Here is a 17,695-nt window from a genome sequence, read left to right as displayed (position 1 = left end):
GAGCGGGGATATTTAGACAATAAAGTCTTGTTTTTTTCGCGTTCTGTCGTTCTGGTTATGCCCCAACTATAGATCAGTCCCAACTACAGTATTGTGACCGCCCCAACTATTGCATGCACAGATTAATAACAGGAGTTCAGTGTGTACGCATCGGCGTGATTTCCCGGATTTCCGAACGCGAGAATTGCATGTACCAAAGTCATTTTGTCTACATTATCAACTTGTCCTTTCAGAGAAAAAAATATTTTCACAAAGATTGAATATCATACTTAGTCAGGAGTGAACTGCATAAATTTGGAGAAGGATTTCCACAGAGATTGGCCGCCAATAGTTGGGCCAGCCCAACTGCAGCACACTACAATTGAGAATGTCCCAACTGGAGTTGGGACTGATGCTGTAGTTGGGGCGTAACACACGGTGTCACTAAAGAATAGCTCGGAAATTTAGGTCATGCTTGTGCCAGTTGAGGGGCTGCATTAACTCCTTTTTTCAACTGATTAACGAAAATGGTAACTATTGATTTTTGGTTGTCAGTATGCATAGACCATAATGGGGAGTTTGCGTAGACTAAATATTCAGAATTTTCTTTGCTAAAGTAAATGTCCCTTTTTTAGCCTTTTAAACGTGTTACTACTAGTGTTAGCACTTCATCCTGTCGTCGGCTGTCATAACATTTTTAATGATTTTAATTGAAAATTAGCGTTTTCCGTATATTTATGAAACTCTTTCAAGATATTGGATTGAAGCAGGGACATTTGGGGGATTTTTTGGGACACGTGTAATGCAGAGCAAACGTGATGGTGATTAGGCCTATTTTGGTAAGTGGATTTTGACTGAAGCTCAAAATTCATATTTTGTTATGTTTTTGTATTATTTCACCTTATTTCAATGAATTAAATGCTGGCTTTCACTTGCTTGACAATTCAAAAATTTGAAAATGGTAAATTAACCCTCCTTTAGTTTACAGCACAAATATGCACAAGTGCATGTTGGTGCAGTGCACAACACGACACAGCTGTGCTTCTTTGAGGTGTTTACCAAGTGACCCAAAGAGTGACTTCAGCATAGGAGGGTTAAATAGAGGAGCTACAGTGTGCAAAAAGAACAATTGTAATCACAGCTTCCTGTTAAGGAAATGTGATCCAAGATAAACAGCACCCTTACTCATTTATGCATGTCCTTAGACTGTACCATGGGGTACATGTAAGTTTTCCCAACTCCATGTGCATAGACCTAATTCAAGTAACTTGGACTCAACAAATCGCCATTTTAAACATTTGGGTAATCTACAGAGTATTATGGTGTCTGTGGTGCCAATCAGCCAGCAGGGGTTACCAGCACAGATCTAAAGTTGAGCTGTAGTGCTGGTGCCCCTACTGGTCCATTACAGAGACCAGTTGCCAGAAGGTGTAAACTTCATCTATATTTTCATCATTTAAAACTGTGTGTTCTGTTGTGAGACAAGAATTTATTAAAGGGTTCTCAAATAAATGCTCTAACAGCCCTGAAACATAGAAAAAAGGTGTCCGTGGTGTGCACCCAGCCAAGTTATAATACCTAAAAATGTATGTTTGCGTAGGAAGTAAGGCGCAAACAACTTACAGGTGTTCACCTGTTAACCTTTCAGTTTTGCTTTGTATTGTACATTTAGGTGAGTCTTTCAAAATCAATCAACCAAGCATTATTTGCATGTACATGTATATCTATTGCAGTCACATGACAGAGCATTCCATATAAGGCTTGTGTTGATGTTCCATATTCCATAACATCATTCGTCCAATCAGCAAGTGTCAAAATGACATCATGTCAAAATGACATAATCCTAATATTAGCATTTGGGCATTGGCCTGCTCTCAGGTAGCATATATGTGGTGTACTTCCACACAAACGTTCCATGCATCATAAAGAGAACAACGTCGGTAAGTATGTGAAACGGTAAAGGATATTTTTCACAATCTGCTGATATGGTTGTTGAGTATGATTTGATTTTCTTTTTTCTCCCATAATGACCGTCCAATTGAAGAACTGAATCTTTTACCTTATAGTACATGTACGTGTAATTTCACTTGGTCTTTTCCAGTGTTGTTTTTATATAAGTAGCATTTGTACAAAGGAACAAAATTCTTGTCTGCATATTGACCAATTGAGTTTGCTTTTCTCATTCTGTATAGAGTGGACCAGGACCACATAATCTTGACAGGGTGCCAGACCAAGATGGCTACCTCATCATCAATGGGGATGGAGCAGTAATGGCTGTAAGTTTTAATAGTATACAAGGTAGTGACGAGATGATAAGTTTAAGATATTTGACATGGTGGTGTCTGCAATTGATTTGCCTAAAGTTACCTGACGTACATGTATTGTAATATATTGCCCATCTCTGTACATGTAATCCTTTCCCTCATACCGAGGTTCACTGTATTTTATGCAAGCTACATAATTGTCAGCATTTTTATGCTCCATTGATACCATTGATAAAAACTCACCTTTAACAGTGACAAAACCTCACCCATAAATTTCTTAAGCATTTTCACTAATAACATTCTTGAATCCACCAAATTTCATAAAGTGAATTATGGCAATGCAATTTTCAAGAAGCACCAAGTTCCATGTAAAATAATATTGGCCTCATGCACCTGTTTCAATTCCACCAAACACTCTGAAAACTTGAAAAGTGACCCACCGTTCGGAAGTACATAGGTGATTGTAATGCTTGACAATTCCTCTCCCCTGCACTTACATAATTTTCATACTTCAAAGTGATCCATAGCCCAATTTTTTTCAGCAAAAGCTTTGGAAGTCGGGGGTAGTTGCATATAAAGTTGTGGAATATGCATTGTTCATGGACATTCAGTTGTTGTTTTCCAGATACTAGCTAAAAAGCCTTCGACTTGGTTTTGAAATGGTGGGTCCCAGATACGATTTTATTAGGATTCAAGGTAGTGTTAATGATAAAATTTTCTTAAGTGAATTTCGGAATTAATTGATTTTTTGCAGTCTTCAGGTGATTTGGAGAATGATGAGAGATTAGCTGGAATCCTGATGAATATGGTTCGTCTAGCAAGCAGAATCAAAATTAATCCAGACAAACCAGAGACTTTCAAGAGACTGTCAGGTATGACGTTATTTCACTGAGCAGTTTTATTTGTGAAACTCTTCAGTACATGTGCAGTTTTAGTACCATTATCATCCACTACTTCTCCCCTCTTACCTTCCTTTTTGTGCATTTTCTTTCTCTCATTGCATGTTTTATCCTTGTGTAGGGTTAGAGAGACATGCCCCATTGGCGATGGCAGTTTCTTGTACTTTTGTTTTATTCTCCTTGGCAGTCCCACACTGCACATAGCTCTGCTTGTGATCATGTGATTGTGTCTCTTCCTTTTATACAGTTCATATTTTTATATCATTAATTTCACCAGTATTATGTCATTATCATTCATGCCAAAGAAAGTATTGTATGTGAAAAGTATCATCCCCATTGGAGAAAGCATTATGTAATTATGTTCATTAGCATTTGCACCTGTCAGTTGATGCAGTGCTTTTTCCAATGTTTAGATTAAGGAAAAATTTACCATTTTTTGCACCTGTGATGAAAATTTGACATTTTGTGAAACACCTTGTCCAAATTGAACAAAGTTTTACCAACATGTGTGGAAAATGATGCCCTATACATTCTCAAGGAAGCCTTTTCCATTATGCTTAATTGTTTTTTTTCCCTTTTCTTTATTTCAGTTATATTCGATGACTTCATGTACGTGGTGACCATATCTAGTAGCAAGGTTTATGTCAGCAAACGACGTCACAATCCAAGGGAGGCTGTAATGGCTTAATTATTTTTAGTTTACTTTTGGTTCCTGATTGTCAGATGATATGTAGATTTTCCATTATAAGTATCCCCATACGACAGTGACACCACACTTGGTCAAATACTTGTACTTGTATATATTTGCATTTTAATTAGCAGAATTAGCTGCTTGGTAAGGTTGAGCTCATTGGAAGTATAATACAGATTGTTGGATAATAAATACTGTTGAAACTAATAGGTCATTAAATTGTAAAGCCAGAACCTTTTGTAGAGCCACAATTTTGGCATCAATATCGCAGCCATACCTGAATATGTCTTCATCTGAGGAGGACGATATTTCGAGCAGACTTTCAAATGTGACTTTACGTGGTGAAAATGGTACTTTCAAGTGCTCCAGGGCTCGCTGTGTTGTTTGCCAAGATAACATCAAGCCATCAGCCTCCTTCACTAGCTCACATACAAAAATAACCTACCAAACAGATGGTTACATTGATTGTGACTCTAAAGGTGTTGTGTATCTCATTACTTGTGGAAATTGTGATAAGCAGTATGTTGGACAGACTGCAAGACCCCTCCGTCAACGGATATATGAACACAGAAGTTCTGTCGGAAACCGCCAATAATCATGATAATGCCATTAGGAACCACTCCTGGTGCTGGTCTGTGGCTGATATGGAGGTACAGGGTATAGAAATGGTTAATGTCTGTGACCTTCACCACAGAGAGGCACACTGGATAAAGGAACTTGAAACCAAAGAACCCAATGGCCTTAACATACGACGGTGAAGATTACAATCAGGTTTTCCTCATTGTCTTTTGCAATATAAATCATTGTACTGGTCATTCCTCTTTGGGATTATCGCCATTCTTTGGTCACCTTCTGGGTTTTCCTTTCCTTACTCCACTTTCTTTGCACTTTTACCTTCCCTTCATATCCTAGTTACCCTCTTGTTCTGCGGTACAGTATCCCTCAACCTTGCATCCCAAGCCCTCCCTCTTCCTTCGTAAAAAATCCTAATGCTGTGGCTATGTAAATATACTTTTGAAATGCAGTTTTATTTAGTGGAATTTTTACGTTACTACTGAGAAAAACGTCATAAAGGAGATACTTTACCTTACTCGTGCGATACACAAATAAGAACAGAAAAAGAATCTGGTATATCACTATAAAGATGTGCATTCTTTTATTACATCAAGTATAAATCTACATGTATATACAGTGAATCAATTAAAAACGGGTTGATGGCTAGTGTATTTTGTGAAAATAGTCTTTGCAGCCAGAATTGACATTGGTTAAGTTAAAAAGGTGTCCAAGCTTTGATTTTAACATCTCCCAGTGTGACCTATCCAAATTCACTCCTGCTGATAGGAAACAAATGCTTTTCAAGCTGTCCAGGTTTGATCTCCATCCCAACCTTGTTTGTCATTGTAAAGATCAAAGTAGCAAGTGTTTTCAAGATTGGATCCAAACCCCTACATAAGTTTCTATTCACATATGAATTTTATCTATACAGATTTGGTCACATTTGAGAAGAGACAATTTATTAAAGTACCATGGCTGCTGTTAATTTATCATAATTGTACTAATTGAACAAAGGCTTTAAGCAAGTTACAAATAAATATTGAATATGTGAAACAAACTTAGGTCAGTTGTAAGAATGTTCAATAAATTGAACAAATCATCCTATTTTATACTGTGAACTGCCATTTATTTATTTATTGTCCACCATTCCTATAATTTATAGATTTTAGGATTTTTTTCACCAGAAATGGCATGTACGATTACTGTTTTGTTTGCTCACCTGTACTCATTGCAAGTATGCTTCAAAAGACCCTTGAACATAAAAGACAAAGACAAGGAATAGTCTTCTGTCAAGAAGTAAATGTTATCAAGCCTGTGTAACTTCGGATGACTACTCTAGACTTAATCTAAAAACTTTTTCCTCCCTCTGATAAAGTATTGCACACATGTTGACAGATGATTAGAACTACTTTGCATAAATGAAATATCTTTCAATAAGAAGTACATTGCACAATGGCATTAGTGTCACCTTGGTCTTGAAAGTAAGGCTATGTTATCCGTGATCACTTTCCTGGAAATGCAGCTTTTCCAAGGGCTGTGATTCAGTCTCCCTCCAACAGACCAATCCATTAAGACAGATACATAGCAAGTTGCCTCCCTTAATCATCAACGTCACACAACATGACACAGACATGCCACATTGTAAGTAAATGCAAGCATGGTAGACATCCGACAGGTGACTGCAACATACTGTCTGTGACAGGTGGAAACATCACAGACTAGAGAAGGGCTCAATGGACAGGTCTAGTGCTGGCAAACCTTAGTGTGTATGCCGAAGTCTGAGCTACAGCCAGCTGAAACAATATCTATGAGAAGTGACTGTAGCTGCTACCCAGTGGCTTTATCCATTGGTGCACATACTGTTCATAACCACAGCCAATACTTAAAGATTCAGCCTGCCCTCGTTAGCCTCACTGTGATGTACATTAGTAAAAAGCACACATACATTAGTGAAATATACACTTTTATAACCAGAAAATTAAATCCATATCTTATCACTTCAGCTAAACATTCAAAGCACTGGCATTCTTGGCAAGATCAACAGATTCATGTGTTATATTTAAAATTTGTAACTACACGTAGTGTCGTAAAAATAGAGGCAATTCCATTTTTTTACATTCGAAGTTAATATCTCAATCTGCATATTGCAATGTTCTTTAATTTTTCGTGCCACTACCTTCACCAAAACAAAGATTTTCAAAGCTTAGCCTTAAGTAACATGGGTTCCAATCAAACAAGTCAGTTAACTAAATATGGGTTCCATATACAGACATCATTAATTTCCCCTTGCAGCAATTTATTAGCCATCAGAGAGTGATAGCATGCCCTAAAGTCAAAGTTAGGAGTGAAAGTATGAAAGCATTTACTTCAAAAATACGTAGAATTTTTCAGACCAGTCTCATAGGGTTTGTGCACAAGGTGTCAAGTGGTGTCCATGTATGGAATTCTTTCCCAGAATACATACTCTAGATCTTGATCATTAGGACACCCTCCACCATCTTGAAAGCTTAAGAGTCTCTGAAATTCCATCTCTTTCAGAACCTTGAAATACTGTGAAAATAAAATTTGCATAAGTTTCATTGCACGCTCCCATACATGTATATACATATATCAATATTTTACAAAAGCAAACAATATCTGTAACCCAAACCTTACAAAGGGATCCATAAAAAAGAAAGATGTGACTTTGCCTATGATATATGTTCATGCATCTCTGTTTGCAACTCCATGAGTAGCAGCATGCAACTGGACAATATAGCATTATTAGGCCACGTCTGAATGTTATAGCTATGGCTAGAGTTTGGTACAATGGCTAACAGCTACAGCCACTTCCCAAAGGCATGTGTTCCTGATAGCCATAGCCAGTTGATTCAGACAGGATTACTATGACCTTAAAGACCTAAAGCATGACCTACATGTATGACCATAAACTATGACCTTAAAAATGCGACAAAATTCCATTTGGTTGGCAATTTCATTTGGCTAAGTACATGGGTTGCTGCATAATTGTTGGCAACGTTGAATACATGTTTATGTGTCTTATTTGATCTGACCTGCCCTCTGACTATATTGGCATGACCTTGCATTGGACAGTTCATACAACAGACTTTGCTTGGCCATCTGGCTATCTTGTGAATAAGGACACATGGTTTGGGAACTAATGGACTGTTTGACCTGACCTCATGACCACAAGAACCTTACATTTGAGTGGTCAATGGTCTTCTGACTGTGACCTTGACTTGCTGAGGTCAATGACCTCATGAATGTGCCTGCCTTTTGCATATAAGTCATACAGGTCAAATAACATAGACTTTGCTTCTCCTTTTCGCAATCTTGTCGATGCTGATGGATGGTTTAGGAGGCTGTTGGTTGCTGGGGACATTCTGCATCTTGATGGGACTGTTGGTTACACTAGCTGACCTAAAATAAAAGCAAACCAGTAATATGATAATGAGCTCATTGAAAGAGAAGAATGATTTCTATCAATTAATTGATCTGAGACCCTACTCAGCATCAAGATTGTGCTTTCTTTTATGAGTTTTAGGAAGTACATACACATTGACTTACTATAAGCATAAGTTCAAATTGCTTTCAGTGGACCAAAAAATCCTAAATCAACTTTGTAAGAGTCCTAAGTTATCAATGCTTATCAGCGAGGACTTTCAAACTCCCGCTTCAATCAATGACTCACCCACTGACTGAGGAACAAGATGCTATATCTCCCCTTTCAGATAGATCCCCTGGCAGTGAATGAGTTTCATCATCGCTAGTAAAGGAATTGGAACGAGACCGGTTGCCTGATATCTGAAAGCGCTGATATAATGAAGAAAATGAATGTTGGCGAGGTAGAATTGGCCGCTTGAAGCGGCGACGATCTCCTCTCCGTGGAAATGTGTTTGTCTGGGACTCCTCAGTGGGGGTTTCCACGGTAGCTGGAGGTAGTTTTGATGGTGATGGAGGAGCCGTTGTTTGTTGTTGCTGACTGGGAGGTGTGGCATACTGAAGTTTCAACTTCATGAATTTACCAACCTAGAAGATGACACACAAGATGAACTGGTAGCTCAGTGTTGAAGCATGTCATTCAAAATTTTCAAATGTTTGATTGAAAGAGAAAGCATGCTTTAAGTGTCCCAAATCTACTAATATGACCAATCTCTTGGTTTTGTAGCATTCTGATAGATTTAGGCACATTCCCAGATAAAATCTTAGTCAATAAAATGAAACTAAAACTGACCTCATGTACACCAGACCTAAGAGCCTGGAAAGCGACTGACACATTGGTCGTTGACCCTTTATGACAAACTCCAAGATCCATCTTAGGTTGTTCACATACTATAGCCTCTTCAATGAATCTGGACGATGTCTCATCTCAAAAAAAAGGCCAGGAATACTAATTATAATTTTGCTAAATCAAACTGGTTTTCAATATGTGTGGTGTCTAATGCATAATTTGCATTAGTCAAACTCATGAAAACCTGGTTGATTACAAATGTAGCAAGGGAAATCAAATTCTTCTGTCTGGCTTGTGGGATTAACTTGAAACTGAAATCAAAACATAAACATGTGAACAAAACATAAAAACACCTTGAGATTACTTTGCAATGAACTCCAGAAATATTCTGGGACATTTTGGAAGTGGTGGTAAGAAAAAAAATTATGTCCTATTTATATGCACTTGTTAGTAAAATACTCATGCCAATGGAGGTGTTAAAGCAAATGCAATGATCTACATGTTCTATTAGCTTCCAGTACCTGTATCTGTCATAGAACGATTGCCAGGCATCCACAGTAATGTTATTCCCAAGAAGTCTTGAAGATTGTTTAGTAATGTGTAGTTCATGTTAAAACTGTGATATGAAGAGAATGGTATGTGCAAGTTAGTATTTATTAAGCACTGATTTGAAAAATGCAAAGCCACCAACTGTTACCTCTGTGAAAAAAAAATTGCAAATGGAGATTTAAAAAAAAAACAGCTATGCCCTTCTCTTAATTATTTAAACTGGCTCATCAACAGACTTATTACAACATTTTATATAAGTGATAAGCAGAGATGCTGCTTAGCAAGAAAACTGCTTGTTTGCTTAATGTTGCGGCAAGTGCAAGTGTTAAACTTTAATTTACCACATATTGCTTTTCAATAATATGATACAGGTACATGCTACTCTTATGCACCTGTACACAGAGATTTCAACTGTTGGGTCACTACATTAATCAAATCTTTTTAATAATGCATGTATGTACAGTATATGTTTTGTTTTCTGTTTTGCAAACAATAATTTACTTTGCAATGCTGTGAATTTAATTGGATCCTTTCTGTTTTAATATTAATGGGGCCCTACAGAGTATCTGAATACAGCTGGGATGACAGCTGAGAAGCTTAGTCAAGGTCTAGTTGACAGAAGGCTCAGGAAATGGGCTTAGCAAAGATACAGGAAGCTCAATGGACAAAGATGAAATTGAGAGAGGGCAGAGAAGTTGATCCAAGCTAGGGTCTGAGAATTGAAAGAAGTGATTTTGAACCTATTAATTACGGCACATTGACAGATTATCAAAAATCATACTGTTTCCAAACCTCATTACTAGTAGGAAATCAGTGCCTGTGGTGCAGTAAGTGATTTGTAGATAAACTGGATGTTTTAAATGAGGACAGAGCACAAACAGTGAAAGCACAGAATGAGAACAATGTTAGCCTAGTCACGAACCTGTTGCCAACCTGTATGGGTGACGGACACAGTGCAGACATGATGAAAGATGGAAAGTCCAATCTCAGACTTGGCAGTGAGTAGTGAGTGCAGACGGTTTGCTTATCCACCATAGATTGCACAAGCCATGTGATACTCAGTAACAAAGGCAACTCAATGCCCTGAGTGGATATGAAATGAAAAATGGCTACACCATTAGTGTTAATTATAAATATGGATTAGCAGAAAATAATTAATTCAACCTAATGTAAATTTGTGACCTGCTTCTACAGGAGTGAAAATTAGGAATACAGAATCATTGAACAAAAAAGAAAGTGAGCTTTCTAATGGAATACAGGTGTGATACTGTTGTTCACTCAGGTCTTTGAGATGCTGAATGAGTACAAAAACTGAAAAACTTGCATCTTCAAAAGGATTTACTTGTGAGTGATTCTTTAAAACCTGAATCTCATTATATGGAAACAGATCACACTTCATACTGCAAATTAAAATGGAAAGCATAGCTCTGCTGAGCAAATTATCAACACGGAACCAGTCAGATGAGACACATACAGTGTAAAATGATAGTTTAGCTGGTGACATTCTAATTTCAAAAATTAAAAAGATTTCTCATGTGCACGGCATCGGAAGAAAATCCTCAATTTCATTTGTATTTTAATCAGGGATGGTGGTCTCCAGCTAGGCATGCATATACCTTAGCAGGTGTGCTTCTCCAGAATTGACTGAAATGAAGCTGGAAGACAAATGCATGTTGCTCTAATGGTTGAAGTGATGACGGTGTGTGGTATGTAGGACTAGGAACCAACTCTATGAATGTACTATCCATCTCATCCACCACACTGCAAGGAATAGCAACCAGTACATCCTAAGTACATGTACATTTGCCAGAGTACAAAAGTTTATCAACAAATAAATTATTCCTATCAAAGCTATACCTCATTGCCACACTTGCATACACATGAATACTACGAGTTAATTTATTGAAATTGAACAACGTACTCATTTTCTGAAGCTTGATCTGTCTTGTGGAGCCAGGCTGGATGGGACGCATGTTGTAGACTGTGGTTCTTATTCCATAACACATCAACCTGGTCTATGATCAGCCTCTCTGCATAGTCATTGCTAACTACAAAATAGGAGATCATATTTGGTAAAAGGTGATATGTATTGTTGATACAAAGATAAGTAGGAAGAACTGTCAAAACAGTCAATGAGAATGAAAATGGAAAATCTAGAGAAAAAGACAAAGGGTTTTGAGTTGAATTTAAAAATGGGTTCCTGTATCACTATTTACTTTCAACTGCACTTCTAAAATGTAGAACTAAGCACCAAGCTTGTTTTCTTATTCTACATAGACATGAACATGTAAATGAACTTACCCTTAATGATAAGAAAATGCTTGCCAGCCACAGCCACATGCTGGAATCGAACTTCAGGCGGAGGTAGTACTGCCAACTCTGCTTTCACTAACAAAAAATACACAGAAATGAAAAAGTAGAAACAAAAATCTGTCAAACATACCTCAAAATTATATTTCAGAAAATGATTGATACATTATCACAAAACCAGTACTCATAACGATGACAAAAGTGGCGTGACTCTTTGAGGCAATGACAGTTTGAGGCACAGGACTTCTGCGAATACTAAAGCCTAGAATTTTCATCAGCAAAGCACATACCCTGCATGTACATGTATTAAACCATCTTGACCTGACCCATGCTGAGCAAGGTACTGACTGTTATGGTAGCATTATTAAGCATGCTGGGATGGAATTCTTTCTACTGATTAAAGACCTACAGGGGCATCAGGACATAATTGGATTTTTTTTTTGGTTAATTGAAAGGTAAACAACCAATTTGGCTGTACATATAATGAGAGGTGATCTTCCTGAAAGATTTCATCAATAGCCACTGAAAAAAGACTTAAAACTCTCATGTTATAACAATTGCCTGACATGGCTTACAATGAGCAACACAGTTGATGGTGAGCCTACTAATAGATGTATTTCACCTTGCTTATGGGATTTAATCATGTATTTACCAGTGCATTTTAGCAGAGGGCGCTGTAGCTGAAAGACATCTTCCATAGGTAACTGCATGAGAAAATCAAAGTACCGGTAGTTGTTTTCTCTTGGGTATTTACGGGATGCAGCTTGACTTGTGAGGTGGACTGAAACAGTCAGGGTACGCAGTGAACTTGGCAAGGTGTTCAGTGAAGCACTCAGGGGAAAGATGACAATATCATTGTGTACGATTGGGTCACTCTGGAGGAAAATGGTTGAAAACAAAACAAATTTATCAACAGCCCCGCGTCCATAGCTAAACATAAGGAATTACTGTAAGAAAATAGCAACAACGCCTTAAGAGGTCCAAGGGATCTGTTTGTCTTAGCTGATAACTGCAATTAAAGGCATAGAAACTTAGTTTACGAATAACCAAAAATCCTTTTGGTTGGACTTACTGCATTTTCCCATCAGAAAACCATGTCATTTAACAATAAATAATTTTTTACATTGAAATAGTCAGAACAACCGTAACTTGAAGCATACAAGAGCCACTATATTTAATCAAAAGAAAAGGAAATTGATTTTTTGCTGACAAAAAATGTCAAGGTTTATCCATAATATCAGGATGCACTGTACAGTACCTATTTAACCTAAGCTTCCTGCTAGCACACATCCTTGTTACATGTGTATCTAGGGCAAGACTCTCCACATGAGATGCCCTGTGCATTAATCCTAGAATGATGAGTCATACAGATACGTATATGCGTGTACATACAGGTACCTATGGCAAATGTATAGAATCTGTAATAGATTCAGGATGACATGATGGCCTATGGGGAACTATGGCCTGGTGTGATAATGCACAACTCTATGGCAAATTCAATTGTACATAACACGCATTTACTACTCCACCATAAAGTGTCTTGTAAACATGTCTACATGAATGATTTGATTTAATTATTTGGTGTGTAGCCATTAAGGACATGAATTCAGAAATATACAGCACACACCAACCATGGAAAACCTGTAAGTAGTCAAATATTACCTGTGACAGTCAATATCATTTAAAGCAGCCAGTTTACATAACAGCTCACATATGTGCATGTACAATGTACCACTGAATGTATGCACGAATATGTACATACAGTGTACATTCATGGCATGTTTAAACATTCTGTCCTTTCAGTGTACAATAATAGTATGATGCTAGAGCTTTTATTCATGTTTGGTAAGAATATGAATGCAACAAAATGGAACTGCGTTCATGTACCGGTATGCAGCAGAAATCTTTCATTGTCAATTCTGAGGAATCTGAAACTTTTCCTGAACCCCCCCCCCGAACTACATGTAACGCTTATGCATACACCTAAATATTTGAATAGTACACGTACATCATGGAATTTACCTGAAGACAAGTGTAGCTAACTTTGGTAAAGACATGCTAGTATTGATTTCGTCCAGCATGTGACAAAATTCTGTTTGCTTCTCTGACATTACTGTCGTTGGCAGGGTATCAGGTCGAGTAAAAATCCAACAGGTTTAGTTGCATGTTCAACGTGAAAGCGAAAACAGTGCGGACTCTTGCTGAGGTCATTGCTTTGTGCGTATTGTCTCTTGGTGTGGAACACTAACACTGACTATAGGCTACATTTGTTCAATGTCACCATTTCTGCGTACTGCTATTTTAAAAAGTAAAAGATATTGATTTTTTTTTGGAGTGTGTATCTTGGAAATCTAATGGGCTCTGACAGCCAAACTGCTGTCAGTTAGTACATATATAATCTGTCGTACACTGTACAAGAATACATTGAGTATAGTATGTACAAACATGCAGGTCCATTAATTGATCAATCATCAGGGATAAGAACAAGTTCAATAATAAATACACTCATGTGCATTATTTACATGAACAGGCACACTTAGAGACGGAGAGATAAATGTCACTGTAACATATGATTGTACTGTAATATGTAAATTACAAAGAAACAAAAGATAAAGAATAAATAATGGATGTTCAAGTCATGGGGAGAGGTCTGTAAAATACTGGAACATTATTGAAAAATGTCTTGATTCAGTTGGTTCACTGAGAAATGAATTGAAGGCAACATAAAAATGATAGCTACATGTATAGTCTTAAACATACAAAAGCTTATTTCCAACGTTTCAAATGTCGTCCCTTTTACATGTACATGTACATCACACTACCGGCTTTATGTTGAAACAATTTTGAATAAATTTTAACCACTCCATTAACTATTTAAATACCATTTAATACAAGGTTTTATTATTTTTCAGCAAATGAACCTTGGTTGATTGGTAGTAATTTATTATGAATTTACTGAAAGCCATTCTTATCAGCCACCTTTGCGGCTGCCGACTTGGTTGTTTTAACTGACCCAGAACGTCCTACTTTACTCTACTTACATCTCTCATTCAACAGCATTATCAGCGCTTGAAATTTTTTTATTTTTCAAGAATGTACAAGCTCAAAGCAAGTCAGGTAGATTATAAATTGCTTATTGGTTCATGGTGCTTGTGTTACATGTATTTAATCAGAGTAAACTCCCTTGAAATCAACTTCATCTAAATCAGTCCCAGCTTTTGAATCAAAGAATCAACCTCTTAAGGTGTACACCCAGTAGGTCCAAGATTACAGATCCTGGTGCACAGAAAGCGAAAATCAGCTCGACTTTATCCCTAGGAAAAAAATTCCCCGGACCTACATTTGTGTAAAGAAACGTTCAAACTTCACAACTTATGTACATTGTATGCCTGCATACTTTCGTAATATCAAAGACACATGGAGATCAAACTGAGTCATCCAAAAGGTCTTACATGTCATTCCTTATCACTAGGCAGCTAGGAATGCACATTACAACAATTTCTATTCAACAAACTGGCAATATCTTACTGTTGTTATTGTTACAACTGCCAGGATAAAACTTATTACTAATCACTGAAACCATTCACTGGGCATGTCCACAAGCAGTCCCCGTTAAGTTCAAGGTCAACTGGTCGGAAAGATTTTACTATACCCCCCCACTAAAATCAAGCAGGAAAAGCATGGAAAAAGTAACATCAGAAAAAGTTTTATATATATACATGTATATATGCGGACAGCACTTGATGCCCCTGTGCACAAACCTACATGTACATGTATGTATGTGACCTGTCCGAAAAAAATACAAGTGTTTTTAAGTATAGGAAAACTGTGGAGCACTGATGATTGGTTAGGGAAATTAGTGCTGTCCATATTTGAAACTCTTTCTGCAACAATCTTTGAAAATGACCAACCCTCCTTGATAATAACTGTCTAAATATGATGTGTAGCACAAGCTGTATTTTCAAGATTTGTTTCAGCAAACACTGTGAAAAAATTCTACAGAAACATGTGCATGAACCGTGACCACACATCGTGCAAAGAACATCTAACACAGAAAACATAAACTTTCTCCCCCACACAGGATAGTTTCCTGGTTAAAGTCTTGAAATTAAGATGTGCAATGTGCAAACATTTTTCTGTTATCTGTCACTATTTTCCAACATTGTCCAATATTTAGGGCCTAGCTGTTTCAAACTACATGTAATTTTCGTTTAACATTTATGATTTTAAGTAGGGCCAAAAAGTATTCCACATGACACATACAGTCAGTAATACTGTCATGCATGCCTTACGTAATTAGTGTACCGTGGTCATAATCAGATAATGTGTAAAATAAAGTTTTAACACTAGTCCAGCTAACTAGGACCATACATGTACAAATTACTTCTTGCTCTATGCATTGACATAGACAAAGCTTAAAACGTAAGACCCTACGTCTTACCTACATGTACATGTATCTGTAGGGTCCAATATTATCACAGTAACTCTATTATTGCAATATCGTAAATTTTTTATTTTGCATTGCCAATGAGTTCCCAATCGACAATCGACAATCGGCAATATTCGCCCAGGTAATCAATAATTTATGGCCTGAGGATACGGTTTATTAAAACAGAGAGAAAAATTCTGGATCTTTCCATAAGTTTTGATAATTTTCAATAAAAGATGTACTTGTTCTGAAATGTGTAAATGTGTAAATTCTCCTTTTTCTAATGCCACCCTGCCCTTGGATATCCGTTGCTGGGTATACACGTATGTCAATTTCGAAATGGCCAAAGGTGTCTAAAGGCACATACAAAATACAAAAATGCCCAGTTTTTTCGGGGTCAAAATAAGAGCTTCTGTGATGAAAAACATTTTGCATGCATAAAGCGCGCCCCCCCCCAATCTCCATTACAACAGACTTGTATTGATCGTACTTTTACCCTCCGCGCGTGGGGCAATTAGCGAATAATTACCGTATGTCAGCATTACTGTCGCAATTTTTTGCTTTTCTAATACAATATGAAGAATTTGCAATGGATATTTGTTACTAGAATTTAGAAAGAAGACATTTTTAATTGTTGTTTCAGACATTGATAACAGAATGAGTCCATCAAAAAAGTGGACTTTGCAATACCGCATATTTATTTTTCCTTTGGCAAAATACCAATTCAAGTAATAAGATGAATGTCAAAGTTGTTGCTACATTTAAGATTTAGGTAAACAAGTTCTGGTGAAAAAAAGTGAAGTCATTCCTCTCCGGATTAAATTTTAATAAAGTGAAAAGTGATGCAGTACAATTGTTCCCAGCCTTTGGCACCTTTAAGGAGGAAGCTGGAAAAATGGAGGAAATTACAGGTAAAATGGAACATTATCACAAAATGAAGCACTTTTGCTTCCTCTGAAAACAAAACTATTGATTCTTTTTAGGCCTATCTTTATTTATTCATAAACAAAGAGCTTTAACGGCCATCATAGAAACCATTTTTCAATACCACGATAATAGAGACTCCACCTGCGCTTGCATACAGTGCGCACACAAATTTTCTGAGCTATCGTAGAGGAAAATAAATTGAACCACAAACTTTAATGAATCAAGTTAAAAACAGCAAGGATAGGATAACTCAGGGAGGTGAGTGAGCAATCTTAATTTCACTTGGAAAATATGATAAGTAGTGCGATAACAGAGTGACGTGACCCATCCATCTTACATGTCCAACATTGTCTAAGTAAAAGTTTTAGACCGCAGTGTAGGCTTAGTGTAGGCATAGGCCTAGATCAAGTTCTTACCTCTCTGGTGGCAGTTTTTCCAGTGTTGAATGTTTCAAACGGTTTGCAAATTCTAGCTGATCTACTTAATGAGTTATACTGCCTGGAGCTGTGACTCCGCCCACCCGATTTCGATCGGCCAGGTGATTTCGTAACACACATTGGGAGTGCATTGTTTTCAGTTACAGAGCAGCCGATATGCGCTTTGCAATGTATGGAACGTATTGCCGACTGCCATTCTTGTACCCGTTCCTTGCAGTGATTTTCACCGACATACTGCACTAGAAGAGCAAAACTTACTCGCTCTCCAGAGTAAATTTTACATCTGGGTGAAATGTGGTGAACATCAAGCCAGTTTGTAGGCTCTTTTGAAGGAAAAATTAACTCAAATTTGCAGTCTTTCTGCAACACGTCCAAATCGTCCGCCATCTTCAATAGAACCTACGCATGCGCAATCTTGGCGCTT

The 17,695-nt window shown here is 37.3% G+C and overlaps 2 protein-coding genes across 4 annotated transcripts; one reads left to right on the top strand and one right to left on the bottom strand.

Annotated features, from left to right (window-relative positions):
• The first annotated feature begins 348 nt into the window (after positions 1 to 348).
• On the top strand, positions 349 to 5,492 carry lamtor4 (late endosomal/lysosomal adaptor, MAPK and MTOR activator 4). 2 transcript variants are annotated; one of them, XM_022242952.2, is made up of 4 exons: positions 349 to 509; positions 2,172 to 2,255; positions 2,998 to 3,115; positions 3,733 to 5,492. In XM_022242952.2, exons 1-4 carry the CDS (start codon positions 507 to 509, stop codon positions 3,828 to 3,830), a joined length of 303 nt encoding a protein of 100 aa, XP_022098644.1. In that variant the 5' UTR covers positions 349 to 506; the 3' UTR covers positions 3,831 to 5,492. The 2 variants fall into 2 exon arrangements, with proteins under 2 accessions (XP_022098644.1, XP_087001429.1); XM_087145303.1 differs by lacking the exon at positions 349 to 509 and adding an exon at positions 1,774 to 1,919.
• Positions 4,965 to 17,686, bottom strand: map11 (microtubule associated protein 11). 2 transcript variants are annotated; one of them, XM_022242950.2, is made up of 10 exons: positions 17,251 to 17,686; positions 12,131 to 12,353; positions 11,470 to 11,556; positions 11,090 to 11,216; positions 10,785 to 10,929; positions 10,091 to 10,251; positions 9,141 to 9,235; positions 8,623 to 8,756; positions 8,080 to 8,417; positions 4,965 to 7,808 (listed from the first exon to the last, which is right to left on the bottom strand). In XM_022242950.2, the coding sequence occupies exons 1-10, from the start codon at positions 17,656 to 17,658 to the stop codon at positions 7,685 to 7,687; spliced, it is 1,842 nt and encodes a 613-aa protein (XP_022098642.1). In that variant the 5' UTR covers positions 17,659 to 17,686; the 3' UTR covers positions 4,965 to 7,684. The 2 variants fall into 2 exon arrangements, with proteins under 2 accessions (XP_022098642.1, XP_022098643.1); XM_022242951.2 differs by having other exon boundaries at positions 17,530 to 17,684.
• Between the last annotated feature and the right edge of the window lie 9 nt (positions 17,687 to 17,695).

This window comes from Acanthaster planci, linkage group LG14 (assembly GCF_054643075.1).
Source record: "Acanthaster planci isolate LZ-2023a linkage group LG14, COTS_SCS, whole genome shotgun sequence".
Lineage (NCBI taxonomy): Eukaryota > Metazoa > Echinodermata > Asteroidea > Valvatida > Acanthasteridae > Acanthaster > Acanthaster planci.
This window is presented reverse-complemented; position numbering and strand designations above follow the sequence as displayed.

Coding starts and splice junctions, on each gene's coding strand:
- lamtor4 (XM_022242952.2), top strand. Junction 2,256..2,997: donor GGGATGGAGCAGTAATGGCT/GTAAGTTTTAAT, acceptor GATTTTTTGCAG/TCTTCAGGTGATTTGGAGAA. Junction 3,116..3,732: donor GACTTTCAAGAGACTGTCAG/GTATGACGTTAT, acceptor TCTTTATTTCAG/TTATATTCGATGACTTCATG.
- map11 (XM_022242950.2), bottom strand. CDS start 17,658: ATGGCGGACGATTTGGACGTGTTGCAGAAAGACTGCAAATTTGAGTTA. Junction 9,236..10,090: donor CCCATACAGGTTGGCAACAG/GTTCGTGACTAG, acceptor TTCATATCACAG/TTTTAACATGAACTACACAT. Junction 7,809..8,079: donor TCTTGTTCCTCAGTCAGTGG/GTGAGTCATTGA, acceptor CTTTTATTTTAG/GTCAGCTAGTGTAACCAACA.